The following is a 21,851-nucleotide window of genomic DNA, read 5'->3' as shown; positions in this document are numbered from 1 at the left end:
CCAGAAATAGACCCATATAAATACAGTCAACTGATCTTTGACAAAGGAGCAAAGGCAACACAATATAGCTTTTTCAATGGTGCTGGAACAATTGGACATCCACCTGCAAAGATTTGAATCTACACACAGACCTTACAACCTTCACAAAAACTAACTCAAAATGAATCATAGGCCTAAATGTGACATTCAAAACTTAAAACTCCTAGAAGATAATAGGGGAAAACCTTTATGACCTTGGGTATGGCAATGACTTTTTAGATAAAACACCAAAGGCACAATCCATCAAGGAAATAAGTGATAAGCTGGATCTCATTAAAATTAGAAACTACTGCTCTGTGAAAGACAATATCAAGAGAATGAGAAGACAAGCCACAGACTAGGAGAAAGTATCTGCAAAAGACACATCTGATAATGGAGTGTTATCCAAAATATACAATAAGCTCTTAAAACTCAACAATAAAAAAACAAACAAGTCCATTAAAAAATGGCCAATGATGTTAACAGACACTACAACAGATGGCAAATAAGCATATGAAAAGATGCTCTATAAGCATATGATAAGATGCTCTATATTATATGTCATCAGGGAAATGCAAATTAAAACAAGATACCACTACACCTATTAGAATGGCCAAAATCCCCAACACTGATAACACCAAATTCTAGCAAGGATGTGGAGCAACAGGAATTCTCATTCATTTTACTGGTGGGAATGAAAAATACTACAGCCACTTTGGAAGGCAGTTTGGCAGTTTTTTACAAAACTAAACATACGCTTACCATATGATCCAGGAATTGTGCTCTTTGGTATTTACCCAAAGGAGGTGAAAACTTATGTCCACACAAAAACCTGCATACGGAGTTTATAGCAGCTTTATTCATAACTGCCAAAACTTGGAAGTAACCAGGATCCTTCAGTAGGTGAATGGATGAACTGTGGTGCCTCCAGACAATGGAGTATTATTCAGCACTAAAAAGAGATGAGCCATCAAGCCATGAAAAGACATGGAGGAGCCTTAAATGTCTATTACCAAGTGAAAGGAGCCAATCTGCAAAGGCTATAAACTGTATGATTCCAACCATATGACATTGTGGAAAAGGCAAAACTATACAGACAATAAAAAGATCAGCGGTTGCCAGGGTTTGGAGACAGAGGGATGAATACACAGAGCACAGAGGATTTTTAGGGCAGTGAAAATACTCTATGATACTATAATGATGGATATATATTATTACATATTTGTCCAAACCAATAGAAAACACAACACCAAGAATGAACTTAGACTGTGGACTTTGGGTGATAATGATGTAATAGGTTCATCAGTATAACAAATGTATCACTTTGGTGGGGGATGTTGATAATGGGGAGGCTCTGCATGTATAAGGGCAGGGGATATATAGGAAACCTCTGTACCTTCCTCTCAATTTTGCTGTGAACCTAAAACTGCTCTAAAAAAAATAGTCTTAAAAAAACAAAAAAAGTCCGCAGAGGCAAAATTTGACACAGTATTTTTCCATATTTATTTAGCTTTCTTTTAGTTAAGTAAGCATAGTTTGACATATCTCATCATTAATAATTTTACAATTCTGCAATTACAAACAAATAGTATCACAACATGCATAAATAATGCTCTCAATACTACTTTAAACATTTTTAAGACAGACTATGAATTAGCTTTGTGATGAACTAACGTTATAGATAGCTAGAGTTACCAAATACTTAAACTACTGAAAAGGCTGAGTGAATTTCAATTGTAGTAGTTTAATTATTAATCTTTAGATATAAAAGAACTGCTACTAAAAATGTGAGGATCCAAGGATTTTCCAACAAGAAGAAAAACTTACTATGAGAGGGGATAAACCTATATTAATTAAATCAATTGGCTAATCACATTTTTTAAGAAGTCCATCAAGCAATTGAGAATTCCTTAAATACCTTACATGTTATTACCATAATATTGTCAATCACATCACTGCAAGTTCACATAGTACAACATGTTGCACATGCTGAAAATTCCTTTTCTGAAGCTGGTCATATTTGAACTGATTTATAAAAACTTGTACCTGCTTATCTGTGGAGGTGCTCAGTGATCTACTTAACAAAGCAGTGCTGAAAAACTTGTAAATCTAATTTTGAGAGCCCATAACCCCTACTTCCAAATCCCTCTCTCCACTTTCAGTGAATAAAATGGAATTTAGACATTCATTTCTATTGTTAAGTAAAAACTAACGGAAGCAGAACTTGAGGAGAGTACATGTGGGTCTCTTCTTGCCCCATCTTCCACTGTCTACCTGCCTAACACTGAGTCTTGAATACTCAGCTCTTCTGCCACCTGCTCTCAAGTGTTTCCCTCTCCACAGCCTCTTCTCTGGACATTATAACCCTTAACACACTAAACTGTATTCACCGGTTTTGTGTGAGTCTTGTATTAGCAATTGAAGGCAGGCTGTCCTTTCTCACTTCTGTATTTCCTGATCCTGGCAGTGTCTGTTAGATGCTAAATGCTCAGTAAATGTCTGCTGAATAAATAAATGAACAAGTAAACTAAACAATAGTGATTCCAGATGTTATAACTAAACATTGTAATAAGTATTTCATTACTTAAAATTATGTTTAATATCATGCCCCCCCAAAAAGAAAGAAAACCAGTCATCTCAGCCTGTTTCCAACATCAATACTTTAATCCTTAGGTTCATTTATATTCATGTACGTGGTACTATTACACACTGGCACAATATACAATTAGCTTTCACCACCTACTCATCATTTGCATTCACTATTGTTAGTGTAAATTAGCATCAAAAGACAATTCCTAAAGAAATATGTCTCATGAAATGATCTATCAATAATATTAGCATTGCGTTATTAAAACAAATTTTCTCATCCAAGTCTATCTATCTCTACTTCCAAATCAGGACCTTTTTATTAGAAAAGCTAGGTCTAACCAATTTTTAATTCTAACTTTCCTTTGGTACAATAAACAAGCCATAAAGCAACAGTTTCCACCAGTTTTAATACATTAATATAACCACTTTATGTTTCTTCCTATTTATGTTCTTACAAATAAAACTCCATTGCAGTGAATTCTCCTGAATAGCCAAATTGATTGTTATTGCAAATTCACTGTTAGAATTTATTTTATATATATTATATAGCTTTCAGGATCAATTTATTACAAAGATGCAAGGCTTCAAGAAGTGAAAAGCATCTGAAATCTCAGTAAAAAGTGACACATACACAATTCTTTCCATCAACAAGATCAGAGATCACTGTGTAGTACGGAACTCTTTATTTTGAAATTTTATGTGTAAAATTATGGAACTGTCAAGAAGTAGTATTTCTTTTTCTCCTTCACAGTAATAAAACCTCCAACAAAGTATTTTCCATACTGGCTTATTATTCATAAAGAAATCACGATTATAATTGACTACTGAGAAATGAAAATATTTGTACTTTTTTTTTAATTCAGAGCACTTCCTGATTAACAAAATTTGTTTTAAAGGGATTTTATCTATAGTACCTTATACCTTAGACAAATAACCATTAAAACAAAGAAGTCAATGACAAAGTATTCACGTAACTATATTACAGATCTCAAGAAATAGACATTGAGAAAAGATTTAAGGCTACCCAGTGATAGCCTCTCATAAAACCCAAGAAACCTCAGAACTATAATTAGACTTCAAAGGGACCAAAATAGTAGTTTCTGTTGAGCCAAAATCAGGAAAATCTTCCACTGTTGACATTTTCATGTTCTTAATTTTTCAATCAAATAATCAGCCTGTAATTAAAAAATATATAACATACTTTTTATTCTAGTAATCATAACCTGTATGAAATAATTCTACTGGCATTTCTATTATAATAAGCCACAGCAGAAGAGCTAGATACTAAGGATTTTGTTCCTAAAAATATCTTGCAAAAAAACTCTCAATGTAACAGTTTTATAAACTGTAGTAAAGGTATTATTCTAGATTGTATATAAATAAGCAGATTTTTATCCATATTACATATTCATTAAAAAGTTTCAATAAGAGAAGGAAAATAAATGTAATACTATAGCTTTAAAAAGTACACTAGACACGGAGGAACCTTACATGCATATTACTAAGTGAAAGAAGCCAATCTGAAAGGCTATATACTGTATGATTCCAACTATATGATATGCTGGAAAAGGAAAAACTGTAGAGACATTAAAAAGATCAGTGGGTACCAGGGATTAAGTGGGAGGGATATTTGAAAAGGCAGAACACAGGATTTTTAGGGCAATGAAACTATTCTGTATGATACTATAATGGTAGATATATGACATTATACTTTTGTCCAAACCTATAATAGAATGTACAATAGTAAGAATGAACCCTAATGTGAACTATGGACTTTGGGTGATAATGATGTGTCAGTGTAGTTTCATGGATTGTGACAAATGTATCACTGTGCTGGAGAATGTTGACAGTGACAGAGATTTTAAGTATGTGGGGACAGAGGTGTATGGGAACTCTGTGTCCTTTCCATTCAGTTCTGCTGTGAACCTAAAACTACTCTAAAAAATAAAATCTATTAAATAAATAAAAAGTAAACTAAAGTCTTCTAGTTATATTATTTCAGATACTTTTCTCAATCATCTTATGTATCTGGAACATTATATAAGAGATTTTGGAATAAACTTTAGTATCTTTATCTTGATTTTTTTCAAAGTCTCATAATATATACTGACAAAGTCCCACATTTAAGAAGAGTTCAGATTCCTAGGGTGAACCTTCAACAGATCTTATAACTTTGTTCATTCAGTTTTTTTCTAACTGAAAACTCATGTAAGGAAATACAGTTTAAAACATTACAAAAATATATTTTTAATTACTTTTTTATTACAAAAGCATGGATCATGTAGAAAACTGGAAATACAAGTAAGAAAAACATCCCTTTTTTATCACACTGATTTTTTAAAGAGACCCTTCTAGCTGTCCTGCAGGATGTCCCACTTGTTTATTTCAAATAAACACACACACACATATATATATCTTAAATATATTTTTTAATTAAATAAAATCATCTGGACAACAAGTGGAAGAAAAGGAAATAAGTTTGAAATATGAAGTTTCTAGAAATCAGATGCTTTTTAATTTGTGTACTGTAGCTATAATAATATATATTAATTAATGATAATTATTTAACTTGTAACTTGATGATCATTCAGATAGCAACTACAGGTTACCTTATCATCAAGGACACATGAAATAAGAGACTGGTAAATTACTAGTCAAGTGGCCCTGGAAGGACAGAGCCACTTAATAACTAAAGCTTGACTGTCAGGCCACAAACCTATAATCAGATGAATTCTATGCTACTTTTGCCCTAGCAAAGCAGAATTCTGCAATTTTTTAGGCTTAAAGCTTCAGGCTCAGCTCTGGTGGTTAATGCTTCTACTGCAGCCCTTTTCTAAGGAGTTCAAACTGACTACCAAAAATTACAAAACCTCAGTTTCTACAATGACGTTGGTGATGATGACAAAGCCAACAGGTAACATTTACCAACACTTACTATACGCAAAGTATAGTTCTAAGTGCTTTTCATGTAAATTATTTCATCAATCCTCTTAATCCTAGAGGTAGGCACTATTACTTATATGCAGGTAATAAAGAAGTGGGGCCTTAAAAAGTTTAAGTAACTTGCACATGGTCCCTCAAGTAACTAACAGAGCCAGAATTTGAATCCAGATCTGACTCGGGATTCTGAATTATTAATGCCATGGTGCTTCTATATCCTATCCTCTGCTTGCAATGGAGAGACTTAGCCATAGTTTCTCTTCCTACAGATCTGATGACCTAGAAAATCCCCCAGATTAAAAATATTATTTTGGATATGTACAAGCAGTATGTTAGATGATCAAGTCTATGAGAGCTCTAAGAGCCTACTGTTGCCAAGAAAAGGAAAACTACAACAAAAGGATAAATATTTTTATATGCTGCTATTATAACAATAATACTTACTGTGATAAACCAATAGGAATTCACTCTATAAACCAATTTTGATAAGAAGCTAAGCTGATCGGCTGGTGCCATCACATGAAGGTGCAAGTGGTTAATGGAACAGAATGGCGGCATATGGAAACCCATTCTAAAACAGAAAAGTAAGAGATAATTGACAAATGAGTTCCACAATTGCTTAAAGCTATTTTTTCAGGTTAAAACACATAAATATTAAAGATATACAAAACAGGTTACCTAAGGTAGACAGATTACCACTCAAACATCTCTTTTACTGTTTCTCTTTATATATTTCAGAATATTCACAAAGTTCCTCTTCTTTTCATGTGGAAGTTCACAGTAACATAAACTCTTCATCAAGGAAGGCCTTAATCGCATATTATGCCTCAGTGTAACTTGTAGGAATTCTGAGTTGGCATTATGTCTTATCACTTCAGTCCTTAGCATATTAAGCTTTAATTCTCCTAAGATATGCCTCTGCAATGAATCTTAAAAAAAGAAAAACTACTGGAGCCAGCCCTGATGGCCTAGTGGTTAAAGTTTGGTATGCTCCACTTTGGCGGCCCAGGTTCAGTTCCCAGGCGTGAAAGTACAGCACTTGTCTGTCAGTAGCCATGCTGTGGCAGTGACTCACATAGAAGATCCAGGTGAACTTACAACTATATACAACTACACACTGGGGCTTTGAGGGGGAAAACAGGAGAAAGACTGGCAACAGATGTTAGCTTAGGGTGACTCTTCCTGTGCAAAAAAACACAAGGCTTAATCAAGCCAAATAATTAAAAAAAAAAAATTACTGGACACTCAAGTAGAAGAAGGGTTTCTTTATTCTAAGACATAGCCAGGAGATGGCATGCTTTCTCCTTCAATAAAGTAGTCAATCATTTCCTTACAAATATTTCAGTAGTGAAATTAATTACACCATCATTAAAAAAAATTTATCATCACTTAAGTTTCCTGTTTAATACTGAAAATAAGTTGGATGATAATTATTCATAATTATTTGCTTTCTACATTTATAAAAGAGTTCCTTTGACTAGTAAAATAAATTTTTTTAATATGATTTAACCTCTTAAAAATCATTTTAGAGTTTCCTAAGTCCACTGATTCTGAGTGGAGCAGGACACACCTGTAACAATAATCCAAGCCTAGAAATATCCGCCTGTTCTAACTAGAACTAAGTCTCAATTAAAAGAGAAAAATTACTAGAAGTGAGCGGGAGTATGGGAAGAAGGCACGGGAGAAGTGCTATACTGCAGGAATACAGGACGGACAAGGGGGAGTCAGATACACAACACATATGGAAAAGCTTCCAGTGCTACCTAGAAAAGGAGACGAGGTTTTCCCTCTGTGAAACAGGAGTCATATAATGCAGAATCTAGTAATCTAAAAGCTAGAAGAACTTCAGGGGTTCACTCAACCCTTTCACTTTAAAAACAGGGAAGCCAAGATCCAGAAAGTTTAAGAGCCTTCTCAAGGTCACAAAGTTAGGCAATGGTAGAGCTAGGATTGAGGCTCAGGGCTCTTGACTCCTAGTCCAATGCTCATTCTCCTCATAAGCACTCCTACGACTGGGAAGCGAATGTGCTGCTTTTGGGAAAAGGGTCTCAGATACCATCTGTTCCTTGTCATTATCCCCTTGGATAGTGCTTAACAGTTTTCAGAGAATTTTCACACACAATCTCATTTGAGCCTACAGGTAGGCAGAGCAGGTATTATCTTGAGAGGTTAAACGACTAGTCTGAAGTAACACAGCCAGTACAAGTACAGTGCACAGCAAGTAGTATGGATAGCATTAGAATTCAGACCTCTCTGAATTCCAGTTCAGAGGTGTTAGAAGTAATCTACACTACAGCTGCCTTGGCTCTGCTTTGGACACACAAGGCGAAATCAGAAGTCTTTTAAAAAGAAAAAACAACTATTAAGATTAATTAAAGCAGTTGCCAAATTGAACATGACGTGCTTTTGCTCAAACTTTGGCAAATACTAGAATTCAGTTCAGCAGGCAATGAATTCAAATTAATGTCATACTACAAGTGTAATAATACATTTTTAAATCACATAAAATTTTTTGTAAGGAAATTCAATTCATACACTATTTTATAGGAATGCACATATGGAACAAAAATAAGTAGACTTGTAACCCACTGCTTGAATATAATGTATAACTGGTGATTATTAGAAAATGAGACATGAGAGGAAGAGGTTTGTTTATTTAATTTATACTACTAATGAACTGTATGCTCATGTTCAGAAAAACTGCATTTAAACCATGAACTCTGCCATCTCTGCTTTCATTTTCCAGGAGGAAACAACATTTCAGAAAAACTAAATGCATATATTGGTTTCTATCTGGAAGTACACATACCTCACATTTTTGAAGTCAGTGAAATTATTCCTTTCAAGAACGGTTTTTCCAGCATTTACCATGTTCTCAACTATAAAATAGGAAAGAAACTACATTACAATATAGGAGACATTAAGTTCACTAAGTTGTTATTAATCTTAACTTTTAGGGTCCTAGTCAAAAGTTATATCAAATGGGTAAACATTTAAAGATACATTCAACAGCTCTAAGTTACTGAGAAATCTGCTTATCAACAACTGAACTGAAGGTTCACCCTATCACAAAATATCACCCAGAGGCTGACTTTGAACAGCTGTAGAAGGGTATTATCAAGTGATCCTTTAGGACTTATGATCCTACTGAGGTCTACTTCTAATCATAAGGAGACTAAGTAATTAAAAAAAAACTTGTTTGAATTAAGAAGACAGGAAAACTTTGAATTTGTCTTTGAGCCCAAATTACGGATATGATATCCCTTCATGCCAGCCTAGCCTTGACTAGCTAAATGTTTGTATACTTGTTTTGGCTTCCAAACTCTAATCTGCCTTAGCATCTTTACTGTCTCGGTGCTTCAGGGCCTGCTGATGGGAATATGCTTCCCCATTAGAAAAATTTTGATACCCTGGGATCTTCAAAGCACAACGTCAAACTTTAGACCTCTTTTGTTTCTGAATGGTGAAATCAAGTGTTTGAAAGGGGAAGAAATGAGAGACTCTACAGAGGACAATTGTTACAACAAGACATAAAATCATTGCTAATGTTTACCTCTCTAAGTCAGGCCTGAGCAGGGAGGCTCCCAGACTTCCATGACAAGGCCAGTACCATATCCCATACGATCAAAAACAAAGTTCAAGTTACTTCAAGCTAGACTTTGTCTTGTTTTCTTTTAAAATACTCCCAAGATCCCAAACATGTGGGTAAAGATAAAAGACTATTTTTTCTTTTTAATTTCTTTAAGAGACATATGACTGTTTAAAGCAATAACTTTAATGGTATCAGGGGATTATAAAGTTTGTAGATGTAATATATATAACCACATTAACACATAGTGTTGCAAGCTTTCTCATACTTTATATGAATTGATACAATGTGAACTGTAGGCTGTGATAATTACAGGATCTCTCTAGAGCAAACACTAAAGACAAATGCAACGAATAACAGCTAAAATGGCAAGAGAGAAAGTGGGGTACTAAAAACTACATTTGATCAACCACAAGAAGGCAGGAAACAAGAAACAAGGCAACAAAAAACAAATGGGACAAACAGAAAACAAATGGCAAGATGGTAGAACTAAATCCAACTATATCAATAGTTACATTAAATGTTTATGAACTAAACACTCCAATTAAAAGACAGAGATTTTCACACTACATTTAAAAAAAATAGCAAGACCCAACCTTATTTCTATCTGCAAGTCTTTAAATATAAATATTCAATTTGGTTGAAAGTAGAGGACCGAAAAAATATACAGTGCAAACAATAAATAATAAGAAATTTGGAGTAGCTAAATTAATATCATACAAACTAGATTCAAGAAGTATTTTACAGAAATAAAGAAGGACATTTTATAATGACAAAAAAAGATCAGTTCGAGCCAGCCCTGAAGGTCTAGTGGTTAAAGTTGAGCACTCCTGCTTCAGTAGCCCGGGTTCATGTCCCAGATGCAGAAACACAGCACCCATCTGTCAGTTTCCACATTGTGGCAGTGGCTCACATAGCGCTGGAAGGACTTAAACGAGGATATACAACCATGCACTGGGGCTTTGGAGAGGAAAACAAAGAGGAAGATTGGGAACAGATGTTAGCTCAGGGAGACTCTTTCCCTCCAAAAAAAAAAAAAAAGCCATCTTTGAGTCACTCAAAAACAAAAAACAATCAATTCATCGAGAAGACATGACAATCATAATTATGCATTCATTTAAAATCAGATCCGAAATACATGGAGCCAATCTACTGTCTCTTTTCTATTTCACTGATACCTACTCTTTATTATTTCCCTCCATATACTTCTTTTGGTCTGATTTGCTTGCCTCTTTCTAGCATTCTCAAGTGGAACCTTGTCATTGGTTTTCAACTTCCTTTTCTAATATAAGCATCTAAAGCTATAAATTTCCTTCTACGCACTGCTTTAGCTACAGTCTAAAAATTTTGATATGTTGTATTTTTCTTACCAATCAATTCAAAATATTGTCTTCTTTGACATTTTATTTAGAAGTTATTTAAAAGTGCATTTGTTAAAAGATTTTTAGTGTTATTCTAGATTTTATTTTTCAAACTCCACTGTTATCAGAGAACATATAAGATTTCGATCACTTGAAATGTATTGAGACTTATTTTATTTCTCAGAATATAGTATATCTTGGAAAATGTGTACTCTTAACAAAATGTGCATTCTATAGCTAAGTGGAGTTCAATTACTGTCAACTGTAGTCACAGTGCTTGATAGTATTATTGAGCTCATCCATATGCTTATTATTTTCCAAACTTTATGGACTATAAAAAAATATTAATTTCAAGAACTTTTAACTTTTATTATGGAAATATTTAAATATACACAAAATCAGGAAGAACAGTATAATGAAATCCCAAGTACTCACTATGCTGCTTCAAAATTAGTAACATTTAACTTGCAACAGTTATAAAAACTTTTAATAAGAAAGAAGAAATGCTAAAAAAGAGGAAAACAAGCATGAACACATTTTTCCCTTCTTAAGAAAAGCAGTATGAAAAAAATACTTAAGGCTATGGTGGCTGTTGCCTGGTACTGACTATTTCATGTATACTGGCCTCCGTCTGTTGGAATGAGTGTGAAATGTACTGATAGAACTGCAGATGACTAAGGAACTTTATAATATCTAGAAAAGAACAGTTTAAAAACTGGCAATTCAGTAATCTAAACCCTAATGAACTATACTTCAAGGTTTTCCATCAAAGAGATTTCTTATTCACCTTCAAAAAATCTAGCCCAACTTATCCGTCTTGTTAGCTACCTTAAAATACTGACCAAACTAATCCCAGACCCTGGTGACAATGGCTATCAAAGCAGATCTGAAGTGACCTTAGAAATGTCTTAGTAAATGATAGTTGACAAGTCACAGAAATCATGGGTAGGAAAATATAGGATAATCATATAAGAGACAAGATTCAGAATCTCCTTTTCAGAGGCTAAAAGTTCATCACTAAAATCTCATAATTAAACTTTGGTGCTAGTTCATCTACACAGGAAACTACAAGGCAGGTACCAATATGGTCTCACCCTCAGGCAGTATGGGTTCATGTGCCATATCATAACTTATTTGTAATTTTTCATAGCACCTTTCATTTTCAGAGTCAAGAAAAGCCATCATCTAAAAGCATAAAAAGGCATTATCTTTTAGAGATTTGAAAGGTTAAATAACATGATGTCTTGGATTTGCTTCAAATCTACTGTAGGAGAAGGTTAATATATGAAAAAAGATTGGCCACAAGTTAATAAATGTTGAGGTGGGTGATGAATACATGGAGATTATACTGTTTTCTTTATTTTTGTGTATATTTGAAATTTTTCACAATGAAAGTTTCAAAAAGTCATAATGCTCCCTTTTTGTAATACTTGGCTAGGCTTTTTCTCTTTAATCGTCACTGCCATTGCTGATGCCAATTCAAGATGATATAATCATGAAGAATACCGCCATTGTCTTACCCAGTTCTACATGATCTTTCTTTAGTTCTCTGCAGTTTCCAATATGCTTCTTTGGCACCACAAGATAATGATGAAGTGCTGCTGGTTTGATATCTTTGAAGCAAACTAGGTCTTCACTCTAACGGAAAAAACATATCATTTGTTAGTCAGTGAATTTTTTAAAAGAATTTCCTAATGCTGTTCTGGCAAGTCTTAAACATCTTAAATCTCAGTCTGATAGGGAAATGGTACTTATGTTACAACTAAGCCCCATTGAGCAATTTTGTGATTATGCATTAGGTCCATAAAGACAAGCTTTAGCTGCCTTCATGAGATGCTCATTTATTCCAGAGAATAAAAAGACTTATATAAAGTCAATTTCAGGAAAACAATTATGAATATGGTTCATTACAACTTCATTACCAACAATCCCAGAGTTTTTTGTATTTTATTACGTATTTCTCCATCTCTACCCTAGGGTTTTTTCACTCAATACGTACTTTCAAAGGTTTGACTATAGAATCATAGCAAGATTGATAAGTTGTTTTTTACACTTAATTTTTTTCCAAAGTGGCATGTTCCTCAATTATAACAAGAACATTATCTAGCATCTACATATCCAACAGTTACATTTTTAAACATTTTTTACAGCAATTATATACAAATACTTCATGTTTACTTGCCACTTTACAGCATTAAAAAGACTTTGAAATGCTGAAACAAATTCCTGTATGTTGTACAAAGCTATGTGCTCAATCCATTACAAGTGTGGCATCCATTTTCTGGTTTACATACTCCACACAGTAATGTAAGGAAAACAGAAAAGGAAACAAAAAAGGGAATCTTTCAACCTATTAACATTTGAGTTTCAAGCTTTTCCAAGAGAAAAATCTGCATTCCCTAAATAACCTCATTCAATATCTTATATAAAAAAATTAGTCAAAGTTATATAAAATCAGTACCAATAAGTATAGTTTCCCTCAGAAAAATCCCCAGAACATACTGTTGCTCATTAGTTCTCAATTCTAGGAACCAAAATTCAATCTGAACAAGGGCTTCATATCCATGCCAGTAATCTTGGGTTCAGTGAGAATAATGGTGTTGGCCATTGCACATCTGCACCATGAACCTCCGTATCAGTATCTGTACAGCTCATGTAAGCTTCAGGTGACTGACAAGTCGAGCTCCAGTAGACCATGCTTCAGAGACTGGGACTTTTTGTTTACTTTAGCCCCCAGCAGGCCATGATTGAAATGGAAGCAGCAAAAACAAGGTATTACATGTCCCTTTCCTACCTTAAGACTTCTGTATAATGCCCACAATATCACTTTATTAAAATACTGTTTAAATATTGACTTTGTTGCTGTCATCACTTATAAACCTTCAGCCTAGAAGCTGCTAAAATGTGGAGGCGCAACTACACAAAAATCTTGATTATTTTTCCAGCTATTAAGTGTAACCTGCCTATATGATGAGTATAGGGAGGGGGAAAAAACTGTTACTTTAAAGATCTTGTGGTAAACACAGTGAGGGTAAACTGGATGCAGCAGGAGCTGGGAGGAAAGTACACAAATAAGAACTGAGTTGAGGTACCTGCTGACAGAAACAGGGATTTGATGCTGTGTTTGAATAGGACAATCCTTCATCACCCCCAAACTTTCAGGAAAAATCTATACCAACTGTTGCTTTGCATTAAGGTATCACGAAAATGAAAGGAAAAGAACCTGTGTTACTTTCTTTGGTTAATGCAAGACAAAGGTTTGAGGCCAAGGTACAATATTCAACAGAAACAGAAAATACAAGCGGTGTCTAGGGATAATGAATACAGCACACTCCTCCCAGCCTCAGGATAAACTCCTCTCATAAACTTGGGAGAGTGGTGGGTTTCCTGTGATACATGGACAGAGGTTCAATTCAGTTTCGTGTGTGTGTATACACATACATACATACATGTATGTGCATACGTATACATGCATACATATATATGTGTGTATGTGCACATGTGTGTATATATAAATATATTTTTTAAAATATATATATAGATGTAAAAAGAGAAATCCCAGAAGGTTGATGACTTGGGGAACCCCAAAGGCTAACCCTAAAATAACAAGGCAATTATATCAATTTTAATCCATTTTATTATCATTTTTCTGTCTAGTATTAACTTTATTTTTTTTATTTTTATTTTTTTAAAGTTGCCTTTTTTTTTTTTAAAGATTTTATTTTTTTCCTTTTTCTCCCCAAAGCCCCCCGGTACGTAGTTGTGTATTCTTTGTTGTGGGTTCCTCTAGTTGTGGCATGTGGGACGCTGCCTCAGCGTGGTCTGACGAGCAGTGCCATGTCCGCGCCCAGGATTCGAACTGATGAAACACTGGGCCGCCTGCAGCGGAGCGCGCGAACTTAACCACTCGGCCATGGGGCCAGCCCCTCTAGTATTAACTTTAAATACTGACATCTATAGAATGTTTTAGAAAAGGATAAGATCAAGGACCACAATGTTTTTAATTGTTTAAGGTTTTCCAATATTTCTTTAATGCCTCCTTCTGAGAAACAATCAGTATTGGGGAGTCAAATCTAGCAGAACAGAACTGCCACAACTGTACTTCCCAGATTGGTTCAGAATACAACTTTATATGCTTTTATTTCCCCTCAATTATGACATTAACTTTTAAAAATCCAGCAGTGATTCTTTTTGGTATAGAATACATCCTGATTAGAAGTCATCTGAATACAGGCACACCTTAACAAACAGGAAAAATCCCAAATAAGCAATCTCAAATTACACCTAACTGAATTAGAAAAAGAAGAACAAACAAAGCCCAAAGTCAGCAGAAGGAGAGAAGTAATAAAAATCAGAGCAGAAATAAATGCTATTGAAACAAAAAAGGCAGTAGAAAGGACCAATGAAACAAAGAGCTGGTTCTTTGAGAAGATAAATAAAATTGACAAACCCCTAGCCAGACTTACAAAGAAAAAAAGAGAGAAAGCTCAAATAAACAAAACCAGAAATGAAAGGGGAGCAATAACAACAGAGTCCACAGGAATACAATGGATTATAACAGAATACTATGAAAAACTATATGCCAACAAAATGGATAAAGTAGAGGACATGGGTAAATTCTTAGACTCTTACAACCTCCCAAAACTAAGTCAAGAAGAAACAGACAATCTGAACAGACCAATCACAAGGAAAGAGGTTGAAACAGCAATCAAAAGCATCCCAAAGAATAAAACCCCGGGACCAGACAGCTTTCCTGGGGAATTCTACCAAACTTTCAGAGAAGATTTAATACCTATCCTTTTCAAGCTATTCCAAAACATTAGGGAGGATGGAACACTTCCTAACACATTCTACAAGGCCAACATCACTCTGATACCAAAGCCTGACAAGGACAGCACAAAAAACGAGAACTACAAGCCAATATAGCTGATGAACATAGATGCAAACATGCTCAACAAAATTTTGGCAACCCAAATTCAGCAATTCATCAAAAGGATCATACATCACAATCAAGTGGGATTCATACCAGGAACAAAGGGTTGGTTCAACATCCACAAATCAATCAACATGATACACCACATCAACAAATTGAGGAATAAAAACCACATAATCATCTCAATAGATGCAGAGAAAGCATTTGACAAGATCCAACGGCCATTTATGATAAAAACTCTGAACAAAATGGGGATAGAAGGAAATTACCTCAACATAATAAAGGCCATATATGACAAACTCACAGCCAACATCATACTCCATGGGCAAAAACCGAGCGCCATCCCCTGAGAACAGGAACAAGACAAGGATGCCCACTCTTATTCAACATAGTACTGGAGGCTATTCTTTGCAGCATGATTTATGATAAAAGACTGAAATTAACCCAAGTGTCCATAATTCAGCTAGGAGACTGGTTCTGTATTACATGGACTATTGTATATATTCATCCTCTGCCCCCTATTTAGGGGATAAATTAGTTAATGAAAGTATTGATCATGCCTAATTTCCTCTATAAAAATGGCCCTATGCTGGCGCCCCATGGCCTAGTGGTTAAGTTTGGTGTGCTCCGCTTCAGTGGCCAGGGTTCAGATCCCAGGCACAGACCTACCCCACTTGTCATCAGCCATGCTGTAGCAGCAACCCACACACAAAACAGAGGAAGACTGGCACAGATGTTATTTCATGGCAAATCTTCCTCAAGCAAAAAGAGGAAGGCTGGCCACAGATGTTAGCTCAGGGTGAATCTTCCTCAGCAAAAAAAAAAAAAATGGCCCTGTGCTCTTCACACAGTTTACTCTGAGATATTCCTAACAAAGAAAAACTCCTGACCTTTGGCCAGGAAGAAAGCTGTGATTGAAAGTTGGACCATCCCAACCCCTCTTGATGACTATTTTTAGACAAACAAAGCTTTCCACAACCACTAGCATCTATTTCTATTAGTTTTCTTCAACATCAGTACTGGAGCGTGCAAAATTTTAAAGCAGTTTCCAGGAATCTAAGAAATATTGAACTCTGAAGTTAAACAGCTCACTTGCCCTCTCACTAACCGAATTTTATGTTTAGTAAAATAAGGAGTGAATGAAGAGGCAGAGATCGGTCCCTTCTGACTCTGGATCAGCTCAGCAGAGGCCTGCTTTACAGATAACTGACCGAAAATCTTTCTCCGAATCAGCCGCTTCCTGCCTCCACGTCCTTCTCCTCTTCAGCATGGCTTTTACAGTCTATCACATCAGTCATTCTCTAGCCATATATTCTTATCTTTGCCCCACTGCTGGAGGGGTGAAAAAAACCCACGCAGTTGTGCAGACGTTAATCTGAACGTCCTCAACCTCAACTGACCGTCATCACTACCCAGCAACCCTTCTGTTTTCCCTGATCCTCTCTCCCGGCCTCCAAGGAGCTACTTCAAATTTTTACTTCTAAGTGACCCTGTAACTTGCTCCCTTACCTCCGTCAAACCTTCCCTCACACGCCACCTTCCTAGTGAAGCTTTTCCTGACTAAAATTTAAAAATTGCATCTCTTTCATTTTTTCACTGTCTGATAAACTGTGTATTTTACTTATATTGCTTATTGTCCATTTCCGTAAGCTCCACGTGGGCAGGGATTTGCACATTTTGTCACTGCTGTATCCCAGTGCCTCCGATAGTGCCTGGCGTATAGACGGCACTCTTTCAAATACTGAGAACGAACGAGTAAGTGAGTTTCCTCTTTCTGAGGTACAAAGCTCTACCGCATGAGCCATTTTAAATCTCTCTCCATTGACAACTTCCCATCAGGACTCAAACACACCAAAGTCTTCACCGTTTTAAAACCTTTCTCTTAACCCCCAACTCCTCTGTAGTTACTACTCCCTTTCCTTCCTCCCCAAGACTGCCAAACTTCCTTCACAAGCTGTCTATATTTGCTGTCTTCAATTTTTGTTCTCCCAGGTCCTTCTCAGTCAACTACAATCTGCCTTCCGACTCAGCACTGCACCGCAATTGTTCTCCTCGAAGTCGATGACTATCACTTAAGGGACAAAACCAGTTCTGGTCTAACTTGGCCTCTTGCAAGCATGCAGGAGGATCACCAGCCCAGACTGAAGATCAGGGAAGGCTGACACCGCTGCCACTTCCTTTCTTCTTCACATATCCCTTTTCTCAGCATTCCTAGTTTTCCTTCTATTTCTCTGCTCCTTCTCTGTCTCTTTTCCAGGTCCTCTTCCTCTGCCTGTCCCTTATGATGCTAGTGTTCTTTAGGGTTCTGTGTAGGCCCCGCCTTCACTGCTTACTTTACATGTGCTTCCTAGGAGATCTCATCAACTCCCCTCTCCTCAATTTCCATCCATAAACTGGCAGTTCCCATCATGTGGGCTATAGATATAGTTCTCTCCAGAGGACAGACTACCCAACATTTTACTGGACATCTCTGCTTAGATGCCCAACACTCTCCTGCCCTCTGCCACCTCCTGGCCACCTTCTCCTCCTCTGTTCCCAATTATAAGGAAATCGTACCACCACTATGGGTTTACCCTAGCAGAAATCTACAAATCATCCTTGACCTTCCTCATTGTCCTACATCTAAACCAGAGTTTCTCAACCCAGGGACTACTGACATTTGGGGGCCAGATAATTCTTCATGGTGGGGGCTCTCCTGTGCATTGTATAATGTTAGCAACCTTGACCTCTACCCATTAGGTGCCAGTAGCCCTCCCCACCCTTTCAGTTGTTACAACCAAAAGTCTCCATTTGAAAACCACTGATCCATCTCCATCAATAAGTCCAGCCTGTTTCACCTCCGAAATACCCTTAAATTGATCCGCTTTTCTTCATCTCCACTACCACATTCCTACTTAAGGCCATTATCAGCTGGATGACCGCAATCGCTTCCTAACAAGTCCCCACGCCTCCAGACTGGTCCTCTCCAAATCATTCTCCTCAGTGGGGCCCAAAGGATCTTCCAAAGATCAAACCCCCTGGTGTAACACCTCAACCCCTTCCTCCCAACCCTGCATTAAACATTTCCTCTTCTCCAGAGAGAACACTGGCAAACAGAAGATAAAACATTCGGAAGAAGGAAGCTTCCCTTCATTCTCCAGATAAAGACAAAACTCCTTACCATGAACTACAGCACCCTTAATAATCTGGCCCCTTGTTCCCCTCTCCAGCCTCATCTTTCACACCTCCCATCCTCTCAAGCTCAACGCTCCACTTAGACTGAATTTCTGTTAGCTCTCCTTATGGCTCAAACCAAACCTCTGAGGTTCTCTCTACCTGGGACATTAATCTCCCACCTGGTCAACTACTACCTATTTCTTCATGTCTCACTTCCTCGGAAAAGCCTTCCCTAACCCTTCAAATCTGAGTTAGGTGCTCCTCCCACGGGCTTGCAAAATACCATAGGTGGTAAAACCATTTCACCACAGCACAGGGCATTGTAATCAGCTGCCTCCTCCATCTGTATTCATTCCACCCTTTAGATTATAAAATCTGGACAGGGACTATCCTTTATCTTGTTCACCACTGAATCTGCAAGTCTAGGTGCTTACAAGGAATTCAACTTACTTTTACAAAATGAATAAATGATTACTACAAAAAGCCAGAATCTTTGGAGCTGATTCTCTCAAAAGGTTGTTTCTTTAAATGTAAGTAGAACCGGCAGAAGAAAGTGTGTACCAGATCTCTGTTTTAAAATATCTAGGCAAAGCCTTAGTGCCCTCAAGATGTGCACACATCCCAACTGATAACACCTCTGGGACCTGTACCCTGCAGTGGAAATCAGAGGCTATTAAGTAATAGTTCGACCTCGGATTTCCCCCACCCCACGCCACCCTGCCTTTCAGTCAATCTAACAAACAAGCTTTTCACAATTACCATTACCTATCTCCTGCTAGTTTTCTCCATATCAATATTACAGTGTGCAGAATTTAAAAGCAGAGTCTAGAAAGGCAGGGGATGGGGTCCGTTTAATAAAAGCAGAAGCCATAAATGCTCTTTTCTGCCAAATACTTCTGTACCCGCAGAGACAGACCGAAGTATCTGACTTCATCAGTACGTTTTCTCCCAATGGAACAGCAAAGAACGCGGGAGACATTACCGACCCAGGAAAAGCAAGTCTGTCATTAACAACAGGACACCCGGCCCCATCCACACAGGATCCTCCCACCCCGGTCCACACCCGCGAGGCCTCCCTCCCGAGCTCCCGGGTCTGACATGACCCCCACAGGGTCCACACCCGCGAACGTCCCTCCCGAGCTCCCGGGGCTGACACGACCCCCACGGGGTCCACACCCGCGAACGTCCCTCCCGATCTCCCGGGACTGAGAAGACCCCCCACCTGGGTCCACACCCGCAAGCGTCCCTCCCAAGCTCCCGAGGCTGACACGACCCCCACGCTCGCCGGCCGCGCGCCGCCGCCCACCTCGCAGTCCAGGAGCTCGGTGCCCGGCATCTGCTGCCTCGCGATCTGGCAGAACACGCACTTGCCGCCGTCTTCCTCGGGCTCCGGCGACGCTGCGACGACCTGCGCGGTCTCCGACAAAGACCTGGGAAGCGCTGCCGCCGCCGCCGCCGCCTCTCTGCCGGGGTCCGACTCGGCGCTGCTGCTCTCCTGCGGTTCAGCCATCGCACCTGCCCCTGGCGGCCGAGGGCCTCGGCGCCTCTGGGACAAGGGGGCCTGCGCCGGCCGCCTGCACCTCCTCGGCTGTACCTGGAGGCGTCGCCCGCCGCCCGGCGCTGGCCCTGGTGGTAGTTGGGCGCACGCGCAGATCCAAACTGACGCTGGAGGGAAGGCAACGCGAGGTTGGGCCCCAAAGCCAGCGGCAGCCTCGAAGCTAGTGGCCACGAGGGGGCGCACGAGGACGCTACCCGGGAGAGGCGGGGGGCGGGGAGGGGAAGCCGGCTGCGGCTGCAGGAGAGCTCGGCCCCCTGCGTCTCGTTGGTGATGACGCAAGACGTCCGCCGAGACGCGGGTACGCGCCCCGCGTCGCGGTGACGTCACCGGCGCGCCCGAAGGCCAGTCCAAATGGAGTCTGGTGATGTGGGTGTCGTCTCCCCAAGGCTTGTGATGTTAGTATGCGGTAGGAGTGTATTACCCTGTCGTTAAGAAAAAAAATTTTAATTCATACGTTTTAAGAGAATGAACAAAATTTCCAGAGCTTCCTTTTCAACAAAGATCATGTTTGATGCTCTGTGATTGCATTTTCAGTCACGATAATTTTAGATGCTTAAGCTCAAAATGTCCAAAACTGGGCTTCACGTGACTGTTTACTCTTCTTGTTAACAGTATCAGCTAGGTCAGAATAGCGGCCTTTATCTCACGTTCCTCACACGCAGGTCAATGTGGAGTCCCGGCGTTTATAGTCTGAAATAGTCCAGAAATTCCCTGCCGGTGCCTCATTATGCTTCACCTCGACCACTGCAATAACCTTCGAACTATAGCTTCCCTCCTTGATTCTGCTGTCACTCAAAAACCCTTCAGTAACCATGGCGCCCCAAGAAAGAGTACCGCTTCCTTAGCTTGGTATTCCGGGTGGACTCTGATTTGACCTCGACTTTTCATTTCGTAATACTTGGCATTTGCTGGACACTTAAAATGTGCCAGGTGTTTCTCTAATCGTCAAAATAAACAAGGTTGGTTTTATAATCCCCACCAGAGTTGAAGAAACAAACTCAGAAAGACTTGCCCAATACCACACAACTAATTAGTGGCCGAGTTCAGATAAAGGTTTGTCTAACTCCAGAGACTTCCAGCCTTTTTGAACGCAACTCCTTTTTCACACTGAAAAATTTCTTAGACTGACTTATTATAGTAGTAGTACCGTTGGTGTTTGTTGATTTAGAAAACAGATAATAACAAAGTCCTATTTATGAACTCAGTAATATTTTTAAATGAATTTATGTTGTTTTAATTAAAAGGATTTACATATTTTTTAAGTAGTTGTGTATATGTGTTCAAGACATTTTGGGGGACCCCTATAATAGCTTCATAGCCCCTGGAGAGCCCAAGGCCGGGTTCAGAACCACTACATTTCTTTGCCCAACTTGAGTATCCACTATTTCTATGCATACAGTACACCTGCACGTCACTCTGCTTTTATCCACGCTGTTTCCCCTGTTTGAAATTTCCCTGTTTCCATCTCTGCACATCCAAATTTCACCTTCCAAGCCACTCCTCAAATGCTACCCTCTTCATGAACTTAATCTTTAATTAACCAAACTGAAATAAGCACTTCCTTTTGTGAATTCACAGCAGTTTTTCAATACTTCTCTTGTAGAAATTATCACCTTTGTATTACATGCTATTTATGTACCTATTTTTTCTACTAGAAATTATGTTCCTTGATTTAAAAAAAAAGGGTGTCTTTGAATCTCTCATAGT

The 21,851-nt window shown here is 38.1% G+C and overlaps 1 protein-coding gene across 2 annotated transcripts; it reads right to left on the bottom strand.

Moving 5' to 3' along the window:
• Nucleotides 1-1,497: 1,497 nt before the first annotated feature.
• Nucleotides 1,498-20,987, bottom strand: HINT3 (histidine triad nucleotide binding protein 3). 2 transcript variants are annotated; one of them, XR_011422639.1, is made up of 6 exons: nt 19,893-20,987; nt 12,018-12,135; nt 9,101-10,096; nt 8,357-8,426; nt 5,992-6,118; nt 1,498-3,782 (listed from the first exon to the last, which is right to left on the bottom strand). XR_011422639.1 is itself a non-coding variant. In XM_005596911.4 (5 exons), exons 1-5 carry the CDS (start codon nt 20,094-20,096, stop codon nt 3,750-3,752), a joined length of 552 nt encoding a protein of 183 aa, XP_005596968.1. In that variant the 5' UTR covers nt 20,097-20,448; the 3' UTR covers nt 1,498-3,749. The 2 variants fall into 2 exon arrangements, 1 of the variants encoding a protein (XP_005596968.1); XM_005596911.4 differs by lacking the exon at nt 9,101-10,096 and having other exon boundaries at nt 19,893-20,448.
• Between the last annotated feature and the right edge of the window lie 864 nt (nt 20,988-21,851).

Source organism: Equus caballus, chromosome 10, assembly GCF_041296265.1.
Source record: "Equus caballus isolate H_3958 breed thoroughbred chromosome 10, TB-T2T, whole genome shotgun sequence".
Classification (NCBI taxonomy): domain Eukaryota; kingdom Metazoa; phylum Chordata; class Mammalia; order Perissodactyla; family Equidae; genus Equus; species Equus caballus.
The sequence above is the reverse complement of the archived record's forward strand: the minus strand, read 5'-3'. Positions and strand labels throughout refer to the sequence as shown.